At 37.8% G+C, this 23,290-nt stretch overlaps 1 protein-coding gene across 5 annotated transcripts in view; it reads left to right on the forward strand.

The window, feature by feature from the left end:
* Positions 1-23,290, forward strand: part of LOC101742496 (lysosomal acid glucosylceramidase) — a 41,661-nt gene that overhangs the window by 5,486 nt on the left and 12,885 nt on the right. The window contains exons 1-7 of one of the 5 annotated variants that reach the window (XM_004926823.5): positions 9,970-10,158; positions 16,903-17,030; positions 18,402-18,453; positions 19,860-20,001; positions 20,646-20,802; positions 21,870-22,030; positions 23,163-23,286. In XM_004926823.5, the coding sequence (XP_004926880.2) occupies positions 10,074-10,158; positions 16,903-17,030; positions 18,402-18,453; positions 19,860-20,001; positions 20,646-20,802; positions 21,870-22,030; positions 23,163-23,286 (849 nt within the window). In that variant the 5' untranslated portion in view covers positions 9,970-10,073. Of the gene's footprint in view, positions 1-9,969; positions 10,159-15,272; positions 15,427-16,902; positions 17,031-18,401; positions 18,454-19,859; positions 20,002-20,645; positions 20,803-21,869; positions 22,031-23,162; positions 23,287-23,290 lie in introns of those variants that run through there. The other 4 variants (XM_062673101.1, XM_062673100.1, XM_021348453.3 and 1 more) reach the window with 4 other exon arrangements.

Genomic DNA, 23,290 nt, shown 5'->3' on the forward strand with positions numbered 1-23,290 from the left:
ATTTCCCTACTAACATATTTTAAGAACTACTTATCTACTTATCACTGTTACTAATATTAATATGGATTAATATTTTTTCCTGAAATATATGAATTTAATATTAATAATAATTAAGGTGGACGCAATCAGAGCTGGACGCACTGGACAGAAAAGTCAGGCGCTTGTTAACGGCATACATATTGCATCATCTATCTTCATCTGGTAGGGTACCAGCGGGTGGCATACCCGACAAATGTCGACCGTGTCATCCTTTAGTATATATTTTTGGTAGCTGTTCGTCATGATAACTTCGACCATAATTGCAAAAATAAAACCTTCAGTTTCCTCCAAAGAGGTTACAAAATCGGAACCAGGCCACGGAAGCTGATTGGTCTACATCAGGCCCTGTGTGAGCCCGGTAGAACCTCCCGTGTAACCCCTTACTCCTCTATACGGCTATGTGATTCGAAATACTCTCCGCCTTCGGCCTCTTCCAAATACCGTTAGCTAAGGATAGTGGAGTTAGTTCCTTATCGACTATAACGAACGGGTAGGTACCACCACCCCGCCTATTTCGGCCGTGAAGCAGTAATGCGTTTTGGTTTGAAGGGCGGGGCAGCCGTTATAAGTATACTGAGACCTTAGAACTTATGCCTCAAGGTGGGTGGCGTATTTACGTTGTAGATGTCTATGGGCTTCAGTAACCAGTTAACACCAGGTGGGCTGTTAGCTCGTCCATCTAAGCAATAAAATAAAAAAAAACTCTCGTTATCCGGCTTGGTTAGGGGCCTGATACAGAAGGCAGTTATGATCGGTACTTCGCGTATTGTGAGGGGATTTCTCACTCTGGAGTCCTAACCACTGATGGCTTGTGTCGTAGACACCGTCATCAGCGGCAATTTATTTTTATACAGTGTTTTTTTATAATTGTATATTTTTTTTAAACTAATGATTAATAAATAAGATTGTAAATAAATATAATAATACAAAGTTGTGTCCCTTGAACGTCAATTAAAATTAATATATAGGTAATATGAAATATCGTTTCCCTGACTGACTATTTATTATATTATACTATATGTGAAGATGATAACATTTCATGCTTAAATGAACACGTCCGTAAGCGTTCGCCCATATTAAACCAAATATTGAATCAGCTGTCGATTCGATTGAAATCTAAAATGACGGTCGCTTGTGTCGTCGCCAAATTTTCTGACCAAAAAATTTTTTTATATTATTTCTCCGGTCAAGCCGTCATTACTTTTTTTCACTTCACTACACGTCTGTAGGTTTCATTCAAACCCACTGAGTTTCTCGCCGGATCTTCTCAGTGGGTCGCGTTTCCGATCCGGTGGTAGATTCTGCGAAGTACTACTCTTGCCAGGGCCAGTGTTAGCACACCCTTTGAGCACCGTGAGCTCACCTCACATGTTAGGGTGAAGCTGAAATAGCCTCTCAAGGCTATCAGCATAGGTAGGAAAAGAAAGAAAAAAGGTTTCATTCGGTCGCGGTCTTAGGAGGCCGGACGCCAAAACTGCAGCTTTCGAATCCGGTATTTTTTATGTTAAATCGAATTGGGTTTGAAGTCGTCGTGACCTAAGCGGTGAGAGGCCTTGTGCACTTGATAATAATTATATATATTTTGGAATGGGTAGGTAAATAAAGAAGCAGACTCAATTGGGATTTTGAAAAAAAAATTTTTTTTTTGTTATGTATTTTAAAACTTTATTATTAACAATATTGATATTTAATGTAAAAAACTTAAAAAATAATTTCAGTTAATTATAAAGACTATAAGGTCCCGCAGTATAGTCCGGTCAATATAGACATTTGAAATAACAAAAATTGCCGGAGAGCCAAATTTTGGTGGAGAGCTAGGGTTTATCATACAAATAAAGTTTTAAAAATCCCCATCGATCCTATGTGTGCTACAAAAGTTATTCGGGGTCAAAGGTGAAAATTTGAGGTTTTTTGGATTTTTCTCGAAAACGGTAAGTTTTATCAAAATAAAACCTCAAACCAAAATTGTAGACCTTTAAATTCTCTACAAAAATGGTGTATATGATTTTTTCTTAAGAGTTACTATTCCTGAGATATCGCGATTTTAAGAGTCACATTATACATGTGAGGTAGTACTCGGCGCGTTTTTTAAATCACGGTTTCCCTTGTAGGCCTACTTCACTGTCATGACAATTTCAGGATAATTTAAGGGAACAATACTCGTTAAGTTCTAGATTATTATTGATATTGATATTGATTATTGATATTGATTGTTGGGTTAATTATTACTTTGATTTCTTTAGATATTTTAATCAGATTCATACTCTTGAAAGTCTACTTAAACAGTCATGTCTTCTTCGATTTCTTCTTCTTCCTCTTGCTGGATGTTCATAAATTGTTCAAATGTGGCTGAGTCATTGGTCTCTTCATTAAAATAACAGGAATCCTCTATTGTACTTAACTGGACATTTGAGCAAGACTGACCTTGGCAATGCTACACGCTGCAGACCACAGCAACCCGACCCCTACAACCTTTTTTGCAGTTGCAAAAAATAGTGTTGAGGAGTTTTTCTGCAGCAGGTAGGAGTAAAGTTTTCCAACCCCAGTCTTCTGGGTTCAGTTGATTTTCTAGCCATGTTTAAAAATTTATAGTATACTTGATACAAGTGTTGAATAGCAGATGTCGATGTTGGAGGAATACATGATATGTTTTACAAAAGTTTTGTAACGAAATTTATCAATGCAAATAAATTTTTTTCGAGCTCCATAAACCTCAAGAAGAAAGCGAATTCCTTCCGTAATTATTGTTTGAGGGGTGGAATCAATTTCTGTAAATACTTTAGCGCAGTCAGTCAAATCTTTTTTCGAATAATTTAAATACTGCCGTTTTGCCTCTTCTGTACATTGCTGACGAAGTGTCGCACCCGACTATCGCATGTAAAAATAAACTATAGTTTTGGCATTTAGGATAAGCAGATAAACTTTTTGAAGAATATATTACTGTTCGCTGTTGAGTCCTTTTTTCTACCTTTGTTGATAGCCTTGAGAGGCTATATCAGCTTCGCCCTAACGTGTGGGTGAGCTCACGGGGCTCAAACCGGAATGGTGCTAACACTGGCCCTAGCAAGAGCAGTGCTTCGCAGAATCTACGACCGGATCGGAAACGCGACCCACTGAGAAGATCCGGCGTGAAACTCAGTGGGCTGTGTCTATGGGTTAATTCGCTCGTCGAGCCCTTCGTCGCAAGCGACGGGTTCGACTAGGACGGTGACCGGTGCTTGTGGTACCTAAAAGCACCGTTAGTGGATGGATCAGGGGGATCCGTACTAACGTTTATTGGGCGACGTCGACTGAGAAACAGGCAGAACCAGGTATTTGAACGAGACCTACGGACAATAGAATAGCCCGATGATTTTCAAGGATACGTGGGTAGAGGGGATTCAGTTAGGGACTGACTATCTTTTGAATAAATGTTTTCAGAATAGTATAATATATATAAAAGAGACACAAATAGGTATTTATACTTGTCTTAAGTGCCTGTTTATGTATATACGTGGCTTATATGTGCATATCATGTATAATGTGGCTCTTAGAGTCGCGATATCTCAGGAATGGTAACTCTAAAAAAACATAAATACCATTTTTGTAGAGAATTTAAAGATCTACAACTTTGTTTTGAGGTTTTATTTTGATAAAACTTACCGTTTTCGAGAAAAATCCAAAAAACCTCAAATTTTCACCTTTGACCCCGAATAACTTTTGTAACACACAAAGGATCGATGGGGATTTGTAAAAATTTATTTGTAATAATAAACCCTAGCTCTCCACCAAAATTTGGCTCTCCGGCAATTTTTGTTATTTGACCACTATTTTTATGTCTAAATTGACCGGACTAGTAGTCGAAATTCGACTATAGCTAATTGGAATTGTAAGTTTGTACACTAATATGATTGTATTTTATACTTCTATAATCACAAATTTCGCCAAGACTGACAAACAATATTTAATCTATTCTCAATTTGACAACAGACGTTAAGAACAAAAGTTTGACAATAAATAGTATGCATGCGTGTGTGCGTCAAATACATGGTATGTAGTGTGTGTAATGTTTTCTTTATTGATTTAATGTATCTTTTATGCATTATCTTAAAAAAATATTAGCATTGTGCACTTCTTCTCTATATTCTCTATAAGTGCGGAAATTTTCATACTCCTCCGTCCGCGCAATTTTCGTAAAAAGGGATACAAAGTTTTTGCTTCACGTATTAATATATAGATAATATACCGTAAAATGGGGCGTTTAGGGACAAATTCCAACTTTATGAGCAATTTTAAGGTAGTTGTTGATGTATATAATGCTATATCAGGATCAAAATGATTGAGTCTTGGGGGCATCTTTGTTGTCTAATTTAAAATTATGCAACTAGCATTCCAGTTTAAGCAAAAAATGCAAAAATAGGTGTAATCCCTATTTACCCGAAAATTGCGGTTAATTGGGACGAAATGAGAAATTTGCTAGGGTTGGCACTACTTTTATTTTTATATATAGTTTTAATTAATTTATTTATTTAGTTGCACCAACAAAGTGATCATCAATAAAAAAAATTGAAAAACTGACAGAAATACATGGCAGACATCACCTCAATTATAGGTGCAATCGACAGTGCAGTAACAACAATAAATATATATATATATATATATATATATATTTATACATATATAGTGGGCTTTCATAAAAACGGTTTATATTTCTCCGTTCTTGGTAAGTACTTAGGGGCTGATATTTCTATCTGGGTTAGGAGATTAGGTGTGTCGGTTATTCCATGGATTAATCAGATGAATACCCCCACTCTGAACAAATATTAAATATTTTATTATGTATTACTTAGACATTTTTGTCCACCTTGAGATTTCATTGATCTTGTTACATGTCTCTGCAAAATCGACTTACTTATATTAAATTGCTTATCTATTTCAACTAAAGACTTATTCCCAATTTCGCTTCGATAAACCAGATTTTTACCAACAAATTTAAAAAATATTGTTATAACTACATAGACAACCCTACAAACCTGTACCTATTTATACTTAGGTCGTTTCCATTTCACGTATTCTCATCCCAATTGACCCCTTTTTCGTTGTTATTTGTACCTAACACGTCCCCAATATCCCCAAAAACAACAGATTTTTACATGTATTTTTATTTAATCAAATACATTAAAACCAATAACGACTGAGACTTACCTTTAATATATATGCTGGTTCAAACACTAAATAACGTTTATAAATCACAGTCGTCTTCTATTATTATCAAATAAATAAAAGAGAGCAAAGTTTCTAGCACTAAAATAATTACCACCACAGGAAGTTAATTTGAAACGCATTTTTTTATAAGTTAGCAGCTATTATCATGCATATTCAGAGTTGTTTTGTGAACTTTCAACATTCTACTATTAAACTACAAAAAAATGGAAGATTTTGCAACGAATATAAAACTTATATTGAGCGTCGAAAGATTTTCCCGGTTTTTTCCCGATTCGCCTTTCAATCCCTAATCGCCCCATTTTACCGGTAATTAAAAATTGATAGAATTTTAAAAAAACCACGTGACTTATAAACGCGCCATGATTGGTCACCATAGTTGTGACGTCATAATGTTATAGCTATTCAATAATAGTACAGCGTTTACGGCTATAACACGTGACTAGACAATAATATACGTTAACGTATAATAAAAATATATCAAACTGAATCCCAATCATTAGATAAAGATACATGAATTTATTATTTAAGCACTTTAAATTATATCAATAAAAAAAATATTTTAATGATATAGTTTTATAGGTTATGATTTAGAGTCCAGTTAAAAAAAATATTCACTGAATTCTATTTGAGCATATTATAATTATTTGATTTGTATATGTACTTAGATAAATAATAATTAATAACAATGGCGTTAAGAAATACTTACGTAGAAATGATCTTCACAACAACAAAAAAAAAAAACGATTTTGTTTTGGGATTATCTCGGTGCACTACTGCTTGAAACCATTTATTTTGACGTTTGCCATCTTGGGGAATATTTAAAAACATTTTTTCAGTTGTTGTTTTTGTAGTATTCATGTATAGTGGTGCAAAATATGAACGATAACTTTTGAGGTACGACATTTTCAATATAAATATTTGAATATTTAACGATGACAACAAAGTTAAACAGATCAAAACACTGTACTTATTATTTCTATATGCTTGATTTGATGCTGAAGGCGCCATGGCTACTGCGATACTGTGGATTTCGCGACACTATTTTTTTAACGAAATTACTTTCGCATATATCGAAACTACTTTCTTGAAACTGAGCTCAACATGCATGACACTAATTTCGTAATGTAAACTCCGCATTATTGATTTAATGTATGTTTTATGCATTATTTAAAAAAAATATTAGCATTGTGCACCTCTTCCCTATCTTCTCTATAAGTGTGGGATATTTCATACTCCTCCGTCCGCGCAATTTTTGTAAAAAGGGATACAAAGTTTTTGCTTCACGTATTAATATATAGATTTTGAAATCACTTTTGAATTATTGCGAAAATAAAAAAATATTTTTTTGTTATAAAACTAATATATTATGATCTTTCCATTTATCACAAAAAAAATTTTTTTTTTCAAAATCCCAATTCTGTTGATACCCAATTTATTGACTTTAAAAATCTCTCTATCATATCTGAGTTAGAACCCAATAAGCCAATATAAGTTTTTCACAAAGTTCAAAGCCCATACAAAATTTAACTAAACACATATCTGTTAACTCCGCCGTTACCGGTCCCAAGCCCGGATGAGAAAGGAGGAGGGTTGGTTTGGAGAACAACCCAACTCGCGAGCAAACTCTCAACATCCGTCAGCTGGTCGAAAAGGCCTACGAGTTTAACACACCTACCTTATTCTGCTTTATCGACTACAGTAAGGCCTTCGACTGTGTGATTTGGTCGGATCTGTGGAGGATACTTGAGGAGCTGGGGGTGCCTCAGCATCTTTTGCTCTCAGCTGCTCTCTATATCTGGATAATCAGGACATAGTGAAAGTCGAAACTGCACATCTGAGCCATTGAGTTTCGGTAGAGAGGTAAGATAGGGCTGCATCCTATCTCCAATTCTCTTTAACGCCTATGGAAAGTACATAATCAGACGGGCATGTGAGGATTGGGAGGGTGGAGTGACACTAGGTGGTACTAAAATAACGAACCTGCGCTACGCGGATGACACCACACTCCTCGCTGAGAGGACGCAGTCCCACGAAATGGTCGGACCAAATTCGGTCCTGTCTGGACATCAAGCTCCACGTTGCTCTCCACGTGGCCAAGGAAATTCAGCAGATGGAGAGCAATCGTACAAGAGAGATTTTGCAGCGAGGGAGTCACGACCCTCAGTAATGAGGAGAATGACGCAAGGAGGAGGATATCTGTTGGACGGTAGTTAATTAACTGAATAAGTATTTCCAAAGAAAATGATAAATTACTTAACTTTTACCGAATTGTACCAGTACTTCTTCAGCAAGATTATTTCACAACACTTCGGAGGTTTTTTCCCCCACAGCGGTCCGCTAATAATTAGAGTTACTTTTTTTCCTACCTAAGCTGGTAACCTTACAGGGTTATGCCAGCGTAATCGAGCGAGTAGGTGAGGTCACGGGACTCTAACCAGAGAACGTTGCTAAGACTAACCCTAGCAAGAACAGTGCTTTGCAGAATCTACCACCGGATGGGGTAACTAATTTAAGTATACTATCTATGGGATGGGAAACGCGACTCACTGAGAAGATCCGACGAGAAACTTAGTGGGCCCTGTTTGTGGGTTAATTTACTCGCCGTGACCTTCGTTGCAAGCGACGTGCTCGACGAGAACGGTGATCGGTGCTTGTGGTACCTAAGAGCACCATTAGTCGATCGAGAGGATCCCAAATGACGTCTTTAGGGCGCGTCGACTGTTTACCGTCCAAGAATTCGTTTCCAAAAGACAGCCATCTTATAGCAACGAACAAAACAAAGTGTCTAAGCGACTTTAGTAATTTTATCAGTTACTCTACTTTTAAAACTAATTGTTGTTAAATAAATTTCTCATTTAAAATTTAAATTAATTGTAAGTAAAATTAGGTTACAACATACTTAACTTGTACAAAATAGATAAATATATATGTAAACTAGCTTTTACCCGCGACTTCATTTACGTAGAAGGTGAAAATATTTTTGAATAATAGAAATGTTTAGGAGCTATTTAAGGTACCAAAATAACGCTTTTTAAACAACTTTAAAAGAGGAGTTTATCAATTCGACCACCATTTTTTTTATCTATGTATGTTCACCGATTTCTCGAGAATACTTGAACCGATTCTGATTATAATTCTTTTTTTTTTTCTTCGAAATGGCAGACTTTCCGATTGGTCCTGTAATCATGAAGATCTGATGATGGGATACTGGAGAAGTCCAGGAGCTGAAGTGATTTGGGTGTTTCTTGTTATTCTCCTTATTCTATGCCGCCGCGCACCGGCTGGCCGGCGCCTTGTATCAATATTACGCGCTTGCTCATTATTTTGCTGCGATGTTCTTTTAAAACTGCAATATCTTTTCATACTCATTAAAATACTCCTAGCAAGATACTCATTAAAATCAAGTGAGGGCAAATTTCTTTAAAATTAAATATGTACTTGTAATGAATAACGTATTTATTTCAATAGGGATTAATATCATCTTTATAAAAACACTTTCACAAATAATGCTTTATTTTAGAGCAAATTTGGTTAGCATAAAAAACGTTATTAATATAGGAATAAACCTTAAAATAAAGACATATGCTGTCCGGGACCTTTTTTTTTTAAACTTTTAAAGGGGAACAATTCTGTCATACATCATTTAAGTGAAACTTTATCCCCCTTCAGAGCGCACGCAACGGAAGCTCTCGTAGCGAAGAAAAAAAACCCGATTTTGAAACATTCTAAATTGGTGCTCCGCTTATATTGGTCTTAGCGTGATGTTATATATAGCCTTCCTCAATAAATGAGCTGACACTGAAATAATTTTTCAAATCGGATCAGTACATAGTTCCTGAACTTAGCGCGTTCAACCAAAAAAACGAACGAAGGTTTGATGATGATGATGATTCATTGAGGGTGAACCTGGGTTTCAATAAAAAAAGGAAGTTATTTTTCCAAAAATCTATCTCACTCGTATCGAGCGATGTTTTTTTTTTATTCCCCTTGTAGGCAGTTGTGCATACGGCCTATCTGATGGTGAGTGGTTGTCGTCCCCCATGGATTTCAGCAATGCCACGCCGCTGCCTAACGTCAAATACTCTCCAAAGCCTTGTTTGGCCGGAAAGCCGGATGGTACGTGGCAAAAAAGATCTCTGGAAAGGCACTGTGGATGAACCCAGTGGCTCCAGGTAGTATGGTATACTCTCATGGCGGGAGGTGCGATGGTAAGAACGAGATGATAGGATCATCTCAAACAATTCCTCAGACCACTCCCTGTGACTGTGCCGGTGGCATAACCTCGTTAGAAGGTATTAATATTTCTAATGAAATACGTTCTTATAACAAGTTCGTGAATTACTTCCACTACGAAGGAATGTAATCGCGTAATAAAAATCTATCCGAAGTTAACTTATGTTGCGTAATGACTGATAAGTTGAAGTTTGAAGTCGTCGTGGCCTAAAGAATAACACGTCCGGTGCATTCGTATCAAGCGATGCAACGATGTTCGAATCCCACAGGCGGGTACTAATTTTTCTAATTACTAAAATTATTAGATTTATTATAAAAAAAAGAAGAAAATACGATAATATACAAATCAACACACAAACAATTCCTATTATTAATTCTAAAGGTATCGTTCCTACGGAACCAACATTTCATTATTTTTTCGAATATAACATATTCAAAAAAAACATCTTTACAATTACCTGAACAATTGATTGCCAGAGGTATTGATATGTTAAATATTTAAAGGAAACTTATAAATTCAACGTCAACATAATCTGATATTCATTTCTAGGTTTTTATTGTTCAGTCGTCACTACAGTTAGAATCAGTTGATATTTATGGATATAAATAAATGTATTATATCTGCTTCATTATGGGCAGCCGTGTATTTATTGTTTGGTTCCGCGGATGCTTATAATAACGGTATGTATGTTCTTTTGAAAACATAATTAGTTTGAAAATAGCATTTTAGCAGCATTTTACTGGTGGTAGGACCTCTTGTGAGTCCGCGCGGGTGGGTACCACCGCCCTGCCTATTTCTACCGAGAAGCAGTAATGCGTTTCGGTTTGAAGGGTGGGGCAGCCGTTGTAACTATACTGAGACCTTAGAACTTGTATCTCAAGGTGGGTGGCGCATTTACGTTGTGGATGTCTATGGGCTCCAGTAACCACTTAACACCAGGTGGGCTGTGAGCTCGTCCACCCATCTAAGTAATAAAAAAAAAATTTAGATTGTATAGATTTGGAGTGGCCTGCAATATCACCCCATTTCTCCCCTTGGAGTTAACGAAATGGGATTAAAGAGATCACCAGATAATGAGCAGTAGTGTTACCTGAATGACTCACCAGCATACGCTGCGACCTCCAACTGGCCATCATTGGTTGGGCGTATTGGATGAATAGCCCCATTCTGCCTAGTTCTGACGTGATCACCAGTTACGGATTGAAGGGGGCAGCCGTTGAAAAATGCAATTGAGATTTCTACTTCATGTCTTAAGGTAGGTCAGGCTATAAGGTAAAAGCACCTATTACGGAGGTATTTCGCAAAATTTGAAAGTAAGAAAGAAAAATAAGCATTTGTAAGTATTTCTAAAGATGGAAAAAATTTTCATCGTCAAAAATGGAATTTAAATTTCGTATTACTGTTGAGTCTATGTTTCTTTTCTAGAAATTACTTATTTAAAAAAATGTTTTAAATAGCCGGGTCGATTTTCCCTAATACGGAGGTATGATTGAGGTCAGAGCCTATTACTGCGGTAGACGGTTCCTAATACAGAGGGTCAGAAATTATATTTATTAAGTTCCGAACATATAATATTTATTAAGTAAATAATATAAATGTGAAGAACTTAAATTGTAAGTTTTGCATTAATTGACCACTTTTAATGAAATTTATAATACAAATGTACCTAGTAAGTATAACAGTGCATTCACACAGGTCGGCTCGGAAAGAAGAGTACATTTTTACCGCGTTGATGAAGTGATTTGGATTGTATTTTAACATGAGAATTCTAGGGATACACATAAATAAAATTGGAGCGTCTGTTTGTAATATTGAAATAACCGTTTTTTACTACATGCGTATAAATATATATACGGTACATACACCAAAATAACATTTTTTACAATTTTTGTCTGTCTGTCTGTTTGTTCCGGCTAATCTCTGGAACGACTGGACCGATTTTGACGAGACTTTCATTAATAGATAGCTGATGATATAAGGAGTAACTAAGGTTTTTTAGACTTAAAATGGTAAACTTAAGGTAAGTGAAGTTTTCGGCTCAATTCAGACATCGGTGGCAACGGCCGACAGCGATGCGAAGGCCTACCCGATCTTGTGGACCGAATGGTAAACAGTCGACGTCGCCCTAAGCACGTCATTACGGATCTTCCCGATCCATTAACGGTGTTTTAGGTACCTCAAGCACAGGTTACCGTCCTCGCCGAACCCGTCGCTTGCGCTGAAGAACTCGAAGAAGAAATCAACCTATAGACGCAGCCCACTGAGTTTCTCACCGGATCTTCTTAGTTGGTCGCGTTTCCGATCCAGTGGTAGATTCTTCGAAGTACTGCTCTTCGTAGGGTCAGTGTTAGCAACACTCCCGGTTTGAGCCCCATGAGATCATCTACACGTCAAGGGGAAGCTGAAATAGCCTGCCAAGGCTATCAGCATTGGTAGGAGAAAAAAAAGGTGCGAAGAGCACTTTCAGCTTTGAAAGAATTTTAAACTTTATCTACATTGTTTTATAGATCAGTATCGCTTGAAAGGATAAAAATGTTCGGTGGCTGATGCGGCGGCCGCTGCCACTGCTGTCTGAATAGAGCTATACATATTTAAGATGAACAAAATAGAATTACTTAATGGTAAATTTATTGAGGACTGCTTAGGAACAAACAAACAAAGCATTTGCTTGACCATCTGTGCATGTTTCACAGATGGTCATCTGTGAATGTAAACAAAAGATAAGAAAGTTTAATAGTTTTATGAATGAGTCTTTGTGCCTTTATCGACTCAATAGAAATATCTGTACGGGATTTCTGGGAATCTGTCATAAATGGTTCATAAAAACAAATCGCTATACCCGAAATTGATGCTATAGTATCCAAAGTCGCTCTTACCGAATGAATTTCTTACGAAAGTATGCTTTAAATTCAAGGGACGTAAGTTCGACGTTGTTATAACCGAGGTCGTTATACTATTCCCCTCTTATACATCGTATTTCTCTCTGAAAAGGGTTTGCTGGAAGAAAACTCATGAAGAGTTAAGCTCGCCTTTGTACATAGTATTTAGACATTCTTTAAATCTGTTTTTATTGTATTATCTTTTTGTGTAAAATAAGTATAAATAACCTTTCTATTATTTCTATGGAATCCTAAAACTTGTAATTTTATGTTCTATGAATATGACCGTAATAGGAGATCATAGAACCTAACACAGAGTTACCTGGAAATAACTACCACCGTAATAGGAAAACTACTCGTATTTTTTTAATCCTAATTCTGACCCATCAAAATTTCGATAAACAAAGAATGTAAATACTTAATCAAACGATAACAGTTTTTTGGCCCAGATGTGTAAAACTCAAGTCAACAGTTATACAAAATAAATGATTTGTGATTAATTAAAATACACCTTCCTATTTTTACCCCTTCTAAGAAACCAACATTTTGCACTCGACAGTTTTCATATTTAACTAGATTTTTAATGAATAATACATACCGCAGAATATGGTTTCTAATTTACAAGATTAATAATTATTCCAACTAAACTTGGAACTAATTCAATAACTTAATAAATTGAAAGTTATAAACAATTAAATATGCCCAGTATATTTCCTATTTCGGAGTTATACCACCGTATTAGGATTAATCTATAAAATTCGTACCGTATTACGGCGGTATTTTGTTTCTGATTTTTTGAGTAAAAAATTAGTTACATATATGAAACAAGCTATTTAAAAAGTAAGTATAATAGTAGGAAAATGCTATAAATAACACATTAACAAAGTTGAACGACTTATTAATACAAAAAACTTAGTTTCTAATAAATATTAGTGTACTTATTTTTTTGTTCCGCGTTTGTATGGAAACTCCTCTCACGTTGATGCCGTGCTACAAACTGATAGATCTTGTAGTGTTGTTTATATGTTACACTTGAAAATGTCAGTTATGTTATGAAGTAATAGATTTAGAATAAATAGATTCCGTTTTGGTGAGCTTAAACTGAATAAAACAAGAATAAATGTCGAAAATAGAAATACCACCGTAATAGGAAGCGATTTTGACTACCGCCGTATTAGGAGCTTTTACCTTAATGTTTGAAGATCTATAGAATCCTGTAACTTCATAACATCGTGAACCCATTTACTCATCTAACCAATAACAATAAAGAAACGTAATTCATAGCAGGGAATCTTAATGGTGATTGTTGCGCTGATAATTAATTAGAAGATAGAGGTTTCTCACTCCGGCCTCTATTTACATATTGGTATTCCCATTATTGGTCAGTAGCAGGACCAATTCTAAACTTAATCTCAAACGTTTTTCATATTTTTCAATGAAAACCTTCACGATATAGAAGGAGCACCGTGTAATAGAGAGCTATATCTATATATTAATACGTGAATCAAAAACTTTGTACCCCTTTTAACGAAAATTGCGCGGATGGAGGACTATGAAATTTCCCACACTTATAAAGAATATAGAGAAGAAGTGCAGAAGGCTAATAATTTTTTTTAATTATGCCTAAATATATATTAAATCAATAAAAGAATTCTAATTAAAATGATGGTCGAATTTCCACCGGTAGGTAACCAATAGTTATATTAAATAACATATTCAAAGGTCTCCTCTGGCAATTTTGTGCTTTCTATTTTCATTTTTATAGGACAGCTTTTATATACGACTTAGAATTAGATTATCGAGATAATGGCACTGTGTATTACGGGCCTTAGCACGAGATGATGATGTTGCATATCCAGCGTGCCTTCGTATTGGAGTGTTTATTATATTTCAATGAGTTTTTTGAAAAGAAATTTCTCACAAAATAATAAAGCTAAAAGACACATTTCTTTTAATTTTATTAGTTATCTTTCCGTAGCAGTAGCGTCGGAACGTTACTTCGATATGGTTTTGCGTCATGGTGATCGCCTTGTCGTTGCTGCCGCTGACTACTCCCCGAATCCTGATCACGCAGGAGTCAGTCACCGTCGTCGCTCTAGATACGTCCTTACGGATCCATAAGATCCAATAACCATTGCATTAGTCGCCTTCAGCTAGCACTAGGAGCAGGCTTAGGGACCCTGGTAACCGTACTCGTCGAATTCGGCAAAGAGCTCGATGTGCAATCTAACCTAAACATCAGCCCGTTAAGTTTCTCGCCGGATCTTCTCTGCGGGTCGCGATTTCGATCCGGTAGTAGATTCATTCGCGAAGCAGCTACTCTTGATTTGTTAGGTCTCCTTCGGAGGCGCTCGGGCGGCTGTTAGCAAATCCCACCCCTCCTGACTGAGCCCTTGCTCGCCCACCTGTTCTTGTGAAACTGGAAAGGCCTCCGTGCCACCAGTAATCCCTCAATCATAAAAAAAAAACATGTCCTTTTATCACGCTGCGTAGGAATTGGGCATGAGTATTACGACCGGCCGCCAGTCTGATGTCATCCCTATTTTCGTTACATCTCTATATATTCATTGCAACGTACGATAAGAAAGGTCTTTTCTATTTATTTTTTTGTGTAGCGTCATTTCACAAATTTCGGATATTAAATTACCTTGTAACGTCTTTAATTCATATTTCAATTAAACGATGTATGTATGGAGTGAGTGTGTTTATGTAAATCACAGTAAACACAGGTGCATTGAAATGTAGTTGAATGTATAAAATACAATTTCAACTCTATTTACCGGTTTTAAGAGAACATTTACCAACGTCGCGTCCGTCTGAGGAATGAAATCCTCTGGACGTTTCCTTGAGCGCAGTAGCATATATTTTTTTTTATTTTTTTTATGATTGAAATGTTACTGGTAGCCCGGAGGCTTTCAAGTCGTCGTGGCCTAACGGATAAGACGTCCGGTGCATTCGTGTTGAGCGATGCACCGGTATTCGAATCTCAGGCGGTTACCAATTTTTCTAATGAAATACGTACTCAACAAATGTTCACGATTGACTTCCACGGTGAAGGAATAACATCGTGTAATAAAAATCAAACAAGCTAAATTATTATAATTTGCGTAATTACTGGTGGTAGGACCTCTTGTGAGTCCGTGCGGGTGGGTATCACCACCCTGCCTATTTCTGCCGTGAAGCAGTAATGCGTTTCGGTTTGAAGGGTGGGGCAGCCGTTGTAGCTTACTTGAGACCTTAGAACTTATATCTCAAGGTGGGTGGCGACATTTACGTTGTAGATGTCTATAGGTCCCGGTAACCACTTAATCCCAGGTGGGGTGTGAGCTCGTCCACCTATGCCATTAAAAAAATCAAGGACTGATTCTAATTATGATGCATAAAAATTCATAACACTAATCAGAAGGTCATCGTGTACCGGTCAAACCCAGTGCGCTTTGCTGGCCAACTTTTCATCAGGCTTTTATGTAATCGCTACCAAACAAGATAGCCGGCTAGACTGGTTATATTTCGTGAACATTTCATCTAAACTGGTCCAGCCGTTTCGTGTTGGGAACACAGCCCCACATCGACTTAGTTCACATGTCGAAACTGGGTCATGAGTGAAATTGTTTTTTTTATTGCCCTTATAGGCGTCTGCCTATAAGGCAGCTGCTCATCTGAGCGTACGAGCGCACCACTAGATTGTGAGTGGTTACCGTCGCCCATGAACGTCATCAATGCCAGGGGCAGAGCCAAACCGCTGCCTACCGTTTTATTCAACGAGACGTAGACCTTACAATCGTATACAGGGTGTAGGTGAGGTGGGATCTAATTAAAGTGGCTAGCAGACTGTGCTCTCCCCTGAGAATTGAGTTGTTTGTAGTTGATCCGAAAATTATTGTGTTTCTCGTATGCAGTTGCAAACTATAAACATTATGAAGGTAACTTTTTCGTTCGGATACCTGTATGGTTAGTGCGAGTTTTCTAACGTTCTCGAAAGCGTAAAATTAAATTTGTATGGAGTTGGAGCATTTACCTACGTTTGCGAGCCTTTGCTCGCCAACTTGTTTTGGTGAAACTGGAAAAGCCTTCTTTCTTTTTTTATTGCTTAAATGGGTTGACGAGCTCACAGCCCACCTGGTGTTAAGTGGTTACTGGGGCTCATAGACATCCACAACGTAAATGCGCCACCCACCCTGAGATTAAGTTCTAAGGTCTCAGGTCTAAGGTCTCAGTTACAACGGCTACCCCACTCTTCAAACCGAAACGCATTACTGCTTCACGGCAGAAATAGGCAGAGCGGTGGTACCTACCCGTGCGGACTCACAAGAGGTCCTACCACCGGTGGTTACGCAAATTATAATTTTGCGGGTTTGATTTTTATTACACGATGTTATTCCTTCACCGTGGAAGTCAATCCTGAACATTTGTTAATTACGTATTTCATTAGAAATAATTGATACCCGCCTGCGGGATTCGAACACCGGTGCATCGCTACATACGAATGCACCAGACGTCTTATCCTTTAGGCCACGACGACTTACAAAATACGTTGAATTTCAGATAAGCCTTGCGCGTCTCAAGAAATATACAATCGTTCGGTAATATGTGTCTGCAATGCAACGTATTGCGATACAATCACGAAAGAAACTGTAAATCCCGGCAGATTTATGGCGTATACTTCGTCAGAGGTAATTATTATGGGTTTTAGTTTCAAATTGTAGAAATTCCACAGGTTGTAAGTAACAAGCCATTTTTTTTTATTGCTTATATGGGTGGACGCGCTCACAGCCCACCTGGTGTTAAGTGGTTACAGGAGCCAGATAGACATTTACAACGTAAATGCCGCCACCCACCTTGAGATATAAGTTCTAAGATGTCAGTATAGTTTCAACGGCTGCCCCACCCTTCAAACCGAAACGCATTACTGCTTCACGGCAGAAATAGGCAGGGCGGTGGTACCTACCCGCGCGGACTCACAAGAGGTCCTAGCACGAGTAAAAGAACTTAAACAATAATAAAATTGTAGTCAGTGGATTGTACTTGAAGCAGTAATGCGTTTCGGCTTGAAGGGTGGGGCAGCCGTTGTAACTATACTTGAGACCTTCAAACTTATGTCTCAAGGTGGGTGGCGCATTTACGTTGTAGACGTCTATGGGCTCCAGTAACTACTTAGCACCAGGTGGGCTGTGAGCTCATCCACCCATCTAAGTAATAAAAATAAAAATGTCAATTCATTCTCGATGATAACTTTCGGAGTAATCTTTTGCTGTACACTCTTGTCTTATGTAGTATATAGAGCAAATAAACTTATTCGTCACGAGAATGTTTGTCTAGTTTGGGATCCGAACACACGGCTTGTGAATTAACTTCCTTGTAGCAAATGGACCCTTATTTCGTTGGTGGGGTGGAAAAAAAACGTGTAAGTAGTGCATGCCGTTATTAGGCTTTCCCCCCTCAAGGATCCGGAAGGTTGAAAAAGCTAAAATCATTAAGATTTAATATAGCGATGCACTCAATGTAAAATCCTGCGTTGAATTTCTCTAATAGTATCGGTGGCGAGACCATCGGGCAGGTCCAAGCACCAAAATATAAATGGAAGAATTTCCATTCCATTTATATTTTATTTATATTCCATTTAATTAGTTTACACCTTACTAATTTACGCTTACAATTAGTAAGGTGTAAACTAATTAAATTGAAAAATAAAGCGTGGGGTGCATGGTGTTATCTCTATATATAAAAATGAATTGCTGTTCGTTAGTCCCGCTAAAACTGGAGAACGGCTGGACCGATTTGGCTAAATTTGGTCTTGAATTATTTGTGGAAGTACAGAGAAGGTTTGAAAGATAGATAAATATATATAATTGCTCGGAATTAAATAAAAATAACAATTTTGTTTTCCCATTGATGTGTTCCCCGTCGAACGGATTCCTTTTGTTTGTTTTAAGTTTATTTTATACAAAAGTTTAGGTCTTTTATTTAACGATTGAGGCACCACGAAGTCTGCCGGGTCAGCTAGTGTATGATATTAAATACAGCACTTAATTATTATTTTTCAGAATGGATTGCGTTTCCAGAAAGTAACCTCGCTCATCGAAGTATTTCGTAAATGTGAGTAATATGTTTGCAATTAAGTTTCGATGAGAGTTGAAGAAACAATCTTGTGTATTTGTCAGTAAATAGTTTGCGCAGGTGTTGCACGTCCGTTTTTAGGCAATGAAATGTTTCAATTAAATGAAATATGTCTGTGAGCCTTGAGGTCGGTAGGCAGCGCCTCGACTCTGCCGCTGGCATTGCTGAAGTCCATGGGCGACGGTAACCACTCATCACCACTCACCACTTTAACGTTCGTCTGGTGTAGTGGTAAGTGACATGGTCACTACACGAGGAGGTCGCGGGTTCGAATCCCGCCAAGGGAAGATATTTGTATGATAAATATAAAATGTATTTTCCAGGGTTATGGATGTATATTATATATATGTAAGTGTATAATAAAAATCTTACATTTATTTCCGTTATCTGGTACCCCGTAACACAAGTTCTTTACGAACTTAGCACGGGACCAGTTAACGTGGCGTGATCGTTTGTAAATATACATTTATTTATTTAACTAAATACATGGTAAGATGGTAAGATTATCAGGTGGGCCGTATGCTCGTATGCCTACAAGGGCAATAAAAAAAAAATGCTCGCCCACGATGATTGAGAGGAAGTCTTCTTAAGGGTTCAATCGTCCCGAGTCAGAAAGCCGGTTTTTGTTACTTCGAATTTTTAAAGATAGACGTATTATGTAGATTTTGTAGGAACTTTTATTAACAGATTGGAGGTTAATTAACTAAACTTTTCATTTATTCTTTCTATTCTAATTCTTCAATTCTAACTTCCTTTAGCATTCATCTTTCGGCATTTTATTAAGCTATTGCATAGCTTTGATCGCGGGTTTTGAGTGCGACGACCGAATCAAGAAATTCCGTAACGAAAATAAAACCTAATACCTCCCACTCCGCCTACCATGTAGCTCGCGTTTAACACATTCACACGTTGCGCTTGTGTAGTGTTTGTGAATAAGCGCGCGGCTTGACGTTGCACTGCGTGTGCATCATGAAAAGTCTGCCCATCTCTCTTTCGCGCGGTCTAGCTTATTAGTGTGAGGGGGACAGTTAATGTTTTGCTTTTGTTAATGTTTATAAATATAGCGTGGTCTTATTTTATTATTGTTTTAATATTAAATTATTATTGTCTATTGCATAAGTTGATAAAAAATGCTATGCAATAGCTTTACCGCGGCAGTCCCCGAGTGCCACTCGTTTTTTAATGCCTCCTAATTCAGATGAATCTACAGCTCACCCGATAATGTCTAGTATCTGTCTGTTCGAATCCCCCGCCAAAATAGCAACAGTTGAGAACTCTTTAACCCTGGTGAAACTTAATGCATTCTAAATTTCATGTTGCAGTGGAGGTAGCAGTATTGCCGTTTATGTTTTTCTGTGTCGCTTATCAGATTAACTTCATTTTAGTATCCGATTGTTCTACGACCATAGAACTGGATCCGATGACGAAATACCAGACTATACATGGTTTTGGAGGCGCTGTCACCGATTCTGCGGGCTTCATTTGGAACAACATTCAAGATGAAGGCCTAAAGCAAGCTTTGATTGAGTAATTGCCTATTTATTCATTTTAATGATTTATCGCGTTATTTTAATTCATTTATTACGTTTGGTCACGATTGACTTCCACGGTGAAGGAATAACATCGTGTATATTTTGTGTAATTACTGGTGGTAGGACCTCTTGTAAGTCCGCACGAGTAGATACCACCACCCTGCCTATTTCTGCCGTGAAGCAGTAATGCGTTTCGGTTCGAAGGGTGGGGCAGCCGTTGTACTTTAAAAACGGAGACATTGGAACTCATATCTCAAGGTGTGTGGCGGCATTTACATTGTAGATGTCTATGGGTTCCAGTAACCACTTAACGCTAGGTGGACCGGGAGAGAGTCCAGTTATCTAAGAAACAAAAAAAATCGCTGAAGTTTAAGTCTTAACTGTACCTGATAATGGTTCTGAGAAGGTTCGGCGAGAAACTCAGTGGACTGTGTTAATTTACTCGTCCAGCCGTTCGTCGCAAGCGACGGGTTCGGAGAGGACGGTGACCGGGGAGTCTGGAGCTTTAGAATCTTGGCATTGCTAGACCACAGTACTTACCTCTTGTCTCTATGATTTCTCTGCTCAATACCGGCCAGTGTGATCTCGTCTGCTAATGCCACAATAAGAGTAGTGGTGCCTAATCTGTTTTGTTTCCAGTTCATACTTCAGCGATACTGGATTAGAGTACAACATGATTAGAACACCGATAGGAGGTAGTGATTTTTCAAGCCGCGCATACACTCTGAACGACTATCCTCTTGATGATAAGGAACTCGGAAACTTCAGTTTAAGTTACGAAGATTACAATTATAAGGTATATAGTATTTGATGTGTTGATAAAGAAAGTTAGTGGAGGGGAGTTGCTGAATTGTACGGGGCACCTCTGAATATCCACCGAAAATGTTGTATGAAGTTCCAGGTAGTACGGATGACGATTAGTGCGATGGTAAAAAGGGGAATAAGAAATCTTCTCAAACAGTTCTTTGAAGCATTCCACTATGGGTTTTCCCAAAGCCTTAAATTCACCGAACAATCAAAAGATTATTCTCACTAGGTGAAGATGAAGATGAAGGTGGGAGTGAGCCGCTTGGATTAATAATAAAAATAACATAGACACGGCCATCAGCGGCAATCTATTTTTTATAGTGTTATCTTTTTAATTTAGTATAATTATAATAAATATAAGCACAAACGGACATGTGCATGACACGAATGTTCGCCTGATGTGAGAATCGAACCCACAATCCTCAGTCCACCAGATAGCAGGCGTTAACTATTGGACCAACAAGTAATCAAACGCAAGTTTGCCCTTTTTCCGACTTTCCCGTTCACGCAATCCACGGCCGTGGATCATGAGCTCGTCGCAACTAACCTAACAGGCGATGAGGATGGTAAGATGGTACGGTGAAGATGGTACGTGTCGTGCCACTTCGATAAAACAGCACGATACGAGAACCCTCTCATCGTGGCTGCCGGTAACTACATTCCCGATCCTGCGGACAGAATGGAAAGCAGTCGACGTCGCTCCAAACACGTTATTTCGGATCCTCCCGATCCACTAACTTTTAGGTATCTCAAGCACCGGTCATCATTCTCGTCGAACCCGTCGCTTGCGACGAAGGGCTCGACGAGTAAATTAACCCTCACACACAGCCCACTGAGTTTCTCGCCAGATCTTCTCAGTGGGTCGCGTTTCCGATCCGGTAGTAGATTCTGTGAAGCACGGCTCTAGCTAGGGTTCGTGTTAGCAACGTCGTCAGGTTTGAGCCCAGGGTCAGGTTACGCTGAAATAACCTGTCAAGGCTCTCAGATTAGGTAGAAAAAAAATTGTACTGGAAATCAGGACAATACAAAGAAAACAAAATGTTATTGTTGTTTTAGTTGCCAATGATAAAAGCTTGCCTAGCTGCAGCGAGCTCGCAGGTCTTCATGGTTGGAACAACGTGGTCACCTCCAGCGTGGATGAAGACTTCCGGATCATTAACGGGCGTCGGTTATCTTAAGGAAGAGTATTTTGAGGCGTATGCTAATTACCACAAGAAGTAAGTGCGTGCTCACATTCGATCTGTACGTATCTTTATTAAATGAGGAACATTTTTTTAAAGAAAGTATTTCCTTACATGTATCTATATATGTAAAAATGAATTGCTGTTCGTTAGTCTCGCTAAAACTCAAGAACGGCTGGCCGATTTGGCTAATTTTGGTCTTGAACTATTTGTGAAAGTCCAGAGAAGGTTTAAAATGTAGATAAATGAGTGAAAATGTTCGGAATTAAATAAAAATAAAATTTTTGTTTTTCCTTTGATGTGTCTCCCATCGAACAGATTCCTTTTGTTTGTTTTAAGCTTATTTTATACAAAAGTTAAAAACCTAAACTTTATTATACTTTTATTTATCGATTGAGGCACTACGAAGTCTGTCGGGTCAGGCAGTTTATAATATATACTAATATATAAATCTACAGTGGTTTTTACGGATGTTCTGTTATATATACGGATGCTCTGTTTAACGGTCGTCTGGTGTAGTGGTAAGTGACATGGTCACTACACAAGGGGGTCGCGGGTTCGAATCCCGCCAAGGGAAGATATTTGTATGATAAATATAAATGTGTTTTCCAGGGTTATGGATGTATATTAAATATATGTATGTGTATAATAAAAATCTTACATTTATATCCGTTATCTGGTACCTGTAACACAAGTTCTTTACGAACTTATCACGGGACCAGTTAACGTGGCGTGATTGTTAGTAAATATTTATTTATTTATTTATTTATTATTAACTACTGAACCATGCATCCGATTGACTTGAAACTTTATATCAATTTAGAAAATACATGTACTTAATGGATAGGCTAATATTTATATGAGTGTTGGACTCTCTACACCAGTTGCGGGGGCGTTAAAGATGAGAATGTTTGTGGGGATGAGAAATAATAATTTTAATTTTAAATGCCCAGCAAAGCGGACGGGTACAGCTAGTGAATAAATAAAATTAAATAAGTCCACTTATCGAGTTCGTGTGCCAAGCCTCAGTTCGCGAACAACGGAGAACAGCTGTCAAGGCTCAATAAACAAGAACTTCATATAACCACGACTGCTCTATCAAGAGTAACCGACAATGATGATTATTTCTCTGCTCTTTTTCTATCTTCTCTGCTTTACTCTTCCACAGGTTCCTAGAAGAATACAAAAGGAACAACATTTCTTTTTGGGCTATAACGACCACTAATGAACCTTTGAATGGTGTTGTAGATCTACCGGACTTCAATTGTCTTGGTTGGACAATCGAGGGGATGGTGA

The sequence above is a fragment of the Bombyx mori genome, chromosome 16 (genome assembly GCF_030269925.1).
Source record: "Bombyx mori chromosome 16, ASM3026992v2".
Lineage (NCBI taxonomy): Eukaryota > Metazoa > Arthropoda > Insecta > Lepidoptera > Bombycidae > Bombyx > Bombyx mori.